General features: G+C 35.7%; 1 protein-coding gene across 1 annotated transcript; it reads left to right on the forward strand.

Annotated features, from left to right (window-relative positions):
- The first annotated feature begins 549 nt into the window (after nucleotides 1–549).
- On the forward strand, nucleotides 550–8,008 carry LOC123526623 (eukaryotic translation initiation factor 3 subunit K-like). The gene is made up of 8 exons (XM_045305872.2): nucleotides 550–703; nucleotides 2,704–2,802; nucleotides 3,487–3,607; nucleotides 4,224–4,298; nucleotides 4,842–4,908; nucleotides 5,448–5,525; nucleotides 7,134–7,259; nucleotides 7,589–8,008. The coding sequence occupies exons 1-8, from the start codon at nucleotides 639–641 to the stop codon at nucleotides 7,618–7,620; spliced, it is 663 nt and encodes a 220-aa protein (XP_045161807.1). The 5' UTR covers nucleotides 550–638; the 3' UTR covers nucleotides 7,621–8,008.
- Nucleotides 8,009–8,266: the final 258 nt, after the last annotated feature.

The raw sequence follows: 8,266 nt of genomic DNA on the forward strand, positions 1-8,266 counted from the left end.
CAGGTCCAATACCACTGGCACTGTCTACAAAATCTCTCCAGTTTCAACAGTTAAATGAAAAAGAATAACTATAATTATTCCCAGTTAATTGCTATAAATTTTCAATAAAATCGCAACAAATCGTTCACATCATTGTAGACAGTTTCCAATAAATCGTTCAATATGAAATGACACATTGACTACAGAAATCAGTATATTTCTACGCAAATGATAAATACCTTGAAACGCATGAGTTTAAGAACACTTTATTGACAATGCAGGACTTCTTTAATATGAATCTTATACACGTCCATTATCAACTAGAAGGGAAAACTTTGTTTATTCGTGTGACACTTTCCGAAGTTTCAACAGAAATCGGTGGTTACTTTTGATTACGGTAGCATAACGACGGTATTTAACACACTTACAGTACTGATGAAATCTAAGACGAATGTATAATTTATTGACTACTTACAGATAAAGACGCCTAAACTCCACTATAGTGTAAAAATAAATGAAAATAGCAGCGGCGTGTAAACCCAGATACTGTGTATGTCGTATAATCACATCGCTATTTCCGTTTGGGTTGTTCACTGTTTCTACACTGTGGTATACTTTACGACTTTACACCGGCGTTGTAAAGTAGTCTGTTTCCGCACATGTTCAGCGAGATGGCAGATGCTATGAGATCAACGGTTGCGACCTTATTGAAGGGAATTGACAGGTAACACACTGGTAAAATATACAACAACTACGATCGAAACTAACTCTCTCCAAAATACAACAGATTATTGAGGGCTAGGCCAAATAGTCATCCACCATACTGATGCCATAATTTGTCCATTCAAAATTTTCTGCCAGTGTCGCTGTCATATTGAAAGGGTAAAGATCAGTGTCAGTTTTAGAGGGTAAAGGTAAATAAACAAAGGTAAATTTTATTTACCGTCGCTTTGTGAAACAATTAACATAAGCTTTGTAGAGCTTTTGAGCGACCCTATTTTAAGAACGGTTAAAACCGATTATACCTTACCCCCACACAAACAAACATTTACTATACTATTTACTTTCGAGCCAGCAGAAGTTAGAGTGCGCGCGCAAGCGTATTGAACATCCCGCGTTAAGTCCCGCTCTCGTTTAAAACGTGGTTGCTAGGGGAAAAAAATGCCTCAATATTCACATGTAGTGCATTTTTCTCGATTTAATACACATAGTCATACCACAATATTACCTGTATTAATTGACATTCACGTATTTAAGAACAACAGAATATATCAAACCCTTGAATTGTTGTTTGTTTGGATTTTCGTAAATTTTGTCGGCTGTTCTTCAACATGCATTTTCGGTATAGAAATCGGTCTTGTTCCCAGAATAGATCATGGCCCCTAATAGCAACCGTATATTAATACGCCTGGAATTCTCCCAAGATTCCAGAAAAATTTTGACATTTATGGACAAAATTCGAATAATCACTTCCCGCTTCTCGGAAATTGAGGCTTCTTTCACCCACCAGAAACATGTCCTGGCTATTTTCCACCTTGCAAAGCTTAACTTGGATCAATTTGAATGCAGTTTCTTTCAGGAGAATAAAGAATAAATATGTCACGTAGAACTTGTTTCTGCGCATAATTTATGCAAATAAGCTACTTTCCAAAACATCTGCGCAAATTAATTTGCCTGGGCAGACAGGTGCACGAGGGGAGATAATTTTGACCTCACGTTAGAGTTACTTGTTCTTTTAGTTGTTATTGTAGCCAGTAAAACCTTGGTAAAGAAGTTTGTATGTGCCCCAGCAATTTGCTGGTACCCATTTACAGCTGGGTTGACTGAGGCAATCATGATAAAAGTGCCTTGCCCAAGGACACACCGCAATGGGAGTAGCCAGGATTCGAACCAGGGGCCTTCACCTCCGAAGGAAAGTGTCTTAGCCCTATTGACCACTGCGTCGGTTTATCATGAACCTGCATAGATAACCAGTTTTAAGTCTGAAGTCTAAAAACCTGTAATTATCCACCAGTGGCAGTAACGTACCTAGGTCAGAACGGGCTAAATTGTATTTACAAACTAACTTGTAAGACTAAAAATTAGGTTCAATCCTACTTAGCTACTTACTAGTCGCTATTCAATTTTAATTTCGTAAATCATCTTCGTCTACCATAGATGCTTGTTTATATTTGGGTACGATTTGGACTTTATCGCGTAAATTGTCTCCGCCAATGAAAAGTGTTATTTAGTGTTAATTTTAGTGTTGTTAGTTTGCATTTAGTTTTCATTTAGCTTGTTCTGACCACGTGTACTTGATGTGTTTTGGAGGGAAGTCTTTGGTACAAAAAATGTGTGAGATTTCATACGCTGTCGCTCGGTTGTCGTGCGTAAAATCTTTGTAACTGGGCTTTGAAGAAAGATTTTTCTGACAGATTATTCACTTGCCCAAAAGACAGCCAATCATTGATACAGAAATGATTTATTTTTGAGAAAAAATAACAGATCTGGAAGCAATGCACATGTCAAAATGCTCATAAACACCTTTCTAATGGCTCATTTTTTACTTTTCATATATTTGACATCGTAATATTCTAGGACCCGTCTGCATGTCAGTTGTTGTTTATCTTTGTAAAACTGATAGAAAAATCATGCTGTGTTAAAATATGGAATAAGGGATGCAGAGTTTTCTTATTAGAAAGTATCTATGAAAATGAGCAGATGAAATTATTATTTCCATTGTAGGTACAACCCAGAGAACCTTGGAACACTGGAAAGATATGTAGACATGCAAATAAGAGAAAATACATATGACTTAGAGGCTAATCTAGGAGTGCTTAAGTTGTAAGTATAACTTGGTAAGATTATGAAAAGTGGTTTTGATGGAATGAAAAATATTCAGGGTCAGAAAAGTTTTTGAAACAAACTATGATAGTAGCTTGTACTACTGTGTTCCAGTGTTTGTTTGGGACCATTTTTAGGCCGTAATTTGGCCCCATTCCCCACTCCAAAACGTGTGGGATTTTGTTCCATTTTTGACACTTTGGTTTAAACAATATTTTATTCATATATATTTACAACCTGAAACGTCATATAATTACAGCAAAAAGGATTGAGTAGAAAGCCAAGCTTATTTGAAACTCTCCCCCTTTTTTTTTTTTTTTTGGTTTAAACAACCACTTTGCCACAGGCCCCAGCCTCCTTAAGGTAGAGCACACAAGTATGAATCTGAAGTTTGATCTTTGGATGAGGCAAATGTTCTCTGTGACAATTTGATGGAAAACATTTGGTGGTCTTCAAACTCTGATTAACATGGAGAAGTTGTTAGTTACTTATGGAGCAAAAATTGCACTGGTATTGAATCCAGAAACACCAGTTAGGCAAGTTGACCACTGTACTGGTATTGAATTCAGGAACACCAGTTAGGCAAGTTGACCACGACTACATTAACATAATTGAATTGATGTTGAAAAATATGGCAATAATTAAAAACAAATAACAGACCTCAACCAAATTTTATATTTTCAGATATCAGTTTAACCCAGGCTACTACCAGACCAATGTTACTGCACAGATATTGATGAAAGCTCTAACTAATCTACCACATACAGACTTCACTTTATGTAAATGTCTGATAGACACTGTCAGAGTATCCTTTATGATAAATACTGCTTTATGTTCACATGTTACATTCTTGTATACCAGACTGGGGTGGGTGATTTCACTGGTTCTGGAAAACTTCATCTTACACCCAGCAATGTAAGATTGCTCTCATGCTTAAATGACGTATACCACTACATCTGCACCTACAGTGTCAGCCAGTGAAAGAATCTTGTTAGATAACATGTTCAGTTTTTCAAAACGTTATTAACATATGTCAGACAGCAGATTTAAAGAGATACTGTAATAGTTTATGTTATAAAGTAGGTCAGAACAATCTCATTTGAATAGGTAAACTAATACACTTGCAGCTGTGAGATTGTAGGCTTGGATCCATGGCCAGGGGTAGGTTTTCTTTGATGAATAAGTGATGAGTTTGACAGTATGCCTTAGGTTAGTAGCTCACTGGGGAAAGTTGTCATTTACAATTTCTGGTAATAATGAATTGAGGAATGTTTGTTATGTTTATTGAGTACCATATAGAACTGAAAAACTGAACAGGCACTACATGATTGAAGAACGTGGAATATTGGTCTATAAAATGTTTATAATAATTGTGTTTACATGTGCATAGTAAAGTTTAACTATTCCTTCACTGCTGTCAGCAAACTGAAGAGCCTGTTAACACTGTTATGAAGTTAGCAGATTTACTAGAAACATGCAGATTTCAAGATTTCTGGGTATGTACATATGCATTCTTAATATATTTTATGGAACACAAAAAATGCTGTTTTATAGCATTTATTATCAGCCAAGCTGTTTAGTTCATTTAAATGTGTAAACCTTCAATCAGGTATTTGTATCAGTGAAATTAGAAGTAAATCCAGCATCTCTCTTCTATAAAGTGAACATTCCAGTTAAACGAGAATGTTACCTTGATCCAGCATCTCTCTTCTATAAAGTGAACATTCCAGTTAAACGAGAATGTTACCTTGATAGAAGCATTTTATATGAACCTTTGATGAGCCGTGCCATGGGAAAACCAACATAGTGGGTATGCGACCAGCATGGATCCAGACCAGCCTGCGCATCCACGCAGTCTGGTCAGGCTCCATGCTGTTCGCTTTTAATGCCTATTGGAATTGGAGAAACTATTAGCGAACAGCATGGATCCTGACCAGACTGCGCGGATGCGCAGGCTGGTCTGGATCCATGCTGGTCGCATACCCACTATGTTGGTTTTCTCATGGCACGGCTCATGGCTCTTTTGTTTTGTTTTACAGATTTTGATACAGAAAGATCCAGATGTTGTAATGGGTGTAAGAGGATTTGAAGATTCTGTTAGAAAATGTAAGAAATACTACAATGTACATGATTTATGTATATATTATTTTCTTTTCAAATAATCAGGGAATTGGCGTAGTTTGAGATATTTGATAGCTGACTGGATTTTTCTTCTGCTATAAAACTTGTAGAATTAAAGCTTTTGTATTGAACATTTCGATATTTTAATGAAATACATATTCCATCTGTTTACCTGTATGCAACAGCTATTGACTTAAAAACACAAGCTCTTTCTCTAACACTGTACTGTATAAATGTTAATTTTGAAATTTTAAAGTGTGTGACAGGTAAATTTTTCCAAGATTTATAATCAGACATAAGTGTTTTGTGCCAAATGTTTCGAAAAAAAGAATTGTTTTATAAAATTCTACATTGCAGAACAATATTTGATCCAAATATGCAGAACTACCTTAACCACAGTTGCTAACATTTCAGTTGTCATGTGTATAAAAAGATTAACAAACTGTTCTGCACACAAATAACGCTTTGCAAAATTTTTGTGATGTAAAAGTATTCGTGATTTGGTATGAAATGCTATATTACAGTTGTATGCCATGTGGTTGGTGCAACGTACCAAACAATACCAGTTGATCATCTCACAGAACTTCTGGGTGGAATTCCAGGTAAGTGTTTCAACATTTCTTTTACTACTAAAGGGGCTTCCCATACTTGTTTCCCACAATAATTTAAAACTTTTAAGAGCTGAATTTAGCTAATGGAGACATGTTTTGTTTTCTTGGTGTGAACCATCCTACTCACCCTTGCTTTCACTTCCCCATCCAGATTCCTGCTTAAAGTTTTGATGCACTTTCACTTGCATGTGGCTAGTAGATTGCCCCTATTGTGTTTGTGGGTCAGTGGTCAAGTCTGTAGTGATCTAGAGACTGGAAATGGGACAGGGGGGAGGGGGAGGGGAGGAGGGGCATATGTGTTTTACAAACAGCTGTTGTTACGTAATGCATTTGATTCAGACACATCTTACAGCATGAAGTTAATAACTTGCTTCAGTATTTCATGAATTAAGCCTCCTAATTACTTAAAATTTTAGGCGAAAGGTTTGATGCAGTTTCACTGTATCTCTGTCTTTAATAATGGATTTGATTCAGACTTAGAACAGATGTTCCACATAAAAAAAAATGACATAGTAATGATTCAAGTGATAGGATAAGTTTCCTTTGTTATCCCCTGTTTCACTTTCCAACATCAAGCTTGCTGTGTTACAGCTTTTGTTTGTAATGCTTATGATGTGTTAATATCTTTGTAATGCTTACGATGTGTTAATATCTTGTAGCTTATTTTTGATAACCTGCCACTATTACATAAATGAGATTGGTGAAAATTGATGTAAATCATAAACATACATGAAACTGGAAAAGGGGGGAAAAAGTGTGTTATGATAGACTCTGAATTTTAATCTTTAGCCTGCTGGCTGCAAGTGATTCAGCCTTTGCGACCAGTGCAGGTTGATCATAGTCAGTGAACACCCCTTTGAATAATAATAATTGGTGCGACCGAATTTGAATGATGGACCAGTCCATTTGAGAAATTTAGCAGGGTAAGGGTTAAGGTAGTGGACCCATAATGACAATCAGCAATTTCTGATCATCTGTTTATTTTGGCCTTAAATGTAGCTTGTATGAGCAATAGATTCCATAAAACTGCAATAATTATTTGTACCCTGGGGAACTCTACTAAATAAGTTTGTAGATATACATGCACAAATCATAAAACTCCAATTACCGTTATTACGTGTTTAATCTATACTAAACTAAAGTCATTTTATAACAAATATGTAAGCAGTTGTTTCAAATCGATAAGTTCTCTTCTGACTTCTTAACCTCAGAAACTCTCCAGTCAGCCTAGCAAACATGAAAACAACCCCTTTTATACCAGCTACAAAATATGGAAAGCTATCTCCCAAATATTGAATTCTATCTCATAAATTATAGCATTAGCCCTGCCAGTTAGGTAGCCTAGACCCTAGAGATTTATGGAGCTACATGTTGAAATACATACTGACCCTAGCTGACCCCAGCATTCTGCAGAAAGTAACAGATTCTCTGCAATGAAATACTCTAAGGAAAAGAAAATAAGGCATTTTCATTTTAAATGTTTATAAAATTACAACACAACTGAAAAATGCTAACACATATAAGAAGAAGATGTAACTGAAGGGAAATTACCGATTGTCATGATTGGTCCACTGCCTTAAAATTTGTTGTTTGTTTCAGATTCACAAGTCAAACAGTGGATTAACAAATACGGCTGGACTCTGAGTAATGATGGCAGTGTATATATCACAAACCAGGAGGATAACATCAAAACTAAAAATATCACAGAGAAAATCACTTTTGACAGTATGTAGTTTAATTATTTAAAGGGTCGCTTCTATAGATTTATATAAAAACAAAATCACAAATTAGAAAATGCTTTAATTTGTTTATAATAGTAATTGTAAATAAAAAGTGAAAGTAAAGTGTTTTAGTGCATTGTTACCAGTAGCACTTGTGAAGTGTTTTAATGTCAGAAGGAATTGATTTGTCCTTGCAAGGGAAATACCTTTTGGGGTGTGCCAGTATAGGTTTAGTCTTGCAGTAAACCACTTAAAGCACATCATTGCCATTTGGTAATTGTATATGATATTTAAGTGAATGACAGTTAACTGTTTTTATGTTTTTTGCTTCAGGTGTAGCAGCAATAATGGCATCACATCGATAATACCAAGCTGGTAGTTAAAGACACTGACTTATTTACATTTCTTTATGTGAAGGTCTCTGCATTACATTGCTACAACTTTGGTTGTCTGTGTTCATTTCATTCTCAGACTAAAAAGTGCTACATATTTATCTTTTCTACAATCAGAATTGCTGGACATGCAGAAATGGACATTCAGAGGAACAGTTAAATATTCAAGTTAATTTTTAAGTTAAACGTTATTTTTTGTGGAGTAATTTAAGATTAACAAAATGCAAACTTGATGAAAATAGATCATCAATGTTTTTGAAATACCTTCATAGGTAACTCTTTTAGAATACATAATTATGTAAGAACTGAAAAAGAAAGGTGGTAGTGTATCATTCTTATTGTATAAATATTGACAACTTAACATTGAATCGTTTGTTTTTATTTTTAGTGGTGTCTGATACCAAATTCCGCACATATAGTGTCGTTACTAACGAGGTTACTGATGGAACTGTTTGATGCTCCCCAGCAGGGCTTTATGAAGTGATCATATGCATGGTGTGATATTACTTCTTTCAAAACCCGCCCGCTTAGCTCAGTAGGTAGAGCCTCGGTCTACGGATCACGGGGTCGTGAGTTCGATCCTCGGGCTGGGCGTATGTTCTCCGTGACTATTTGATAA

The sequence above is a fragment of the Mercenaria mercenaria genome, chromosome 1, assembly GCF_021730395.1.
Source record: "Mercenaria mercenaria strain notata chromosome 1, MADL_Memer_1, whole genome shotgun sequence".
NCBI classification, from domain to species: domain Eukaryota; kingdom Metazoa; phylum Mollusca; class Bivalvia; order Venerida; family Veneridae; genus Mercenaria; species Mercenaria mercenaria.

Bases quoted from the DNA above. Each gene is read 5' to 3' on its own strand.
- LOC123526623 (XM_045305872.2), top strand. From the start codon at position 639: ATGTTCAGCGAGATGGCAGATGCTATGAGATCAACGGTTGCGACCTTA. The intron at 704-2,703 runs GTAACACACTGG...TTTCCATTGTAG, and splicing joins TTATTGAAGGGAATTGACAG to GTACAACCCAGAGAACCTTG. The intron at 4,299-4,841 runs GTATGTACATAT...TTTGTTTTACAG, and splicing joins GCAGATTTCAAGATTTCTGG to ATTTTGATACAGAAAGATCC.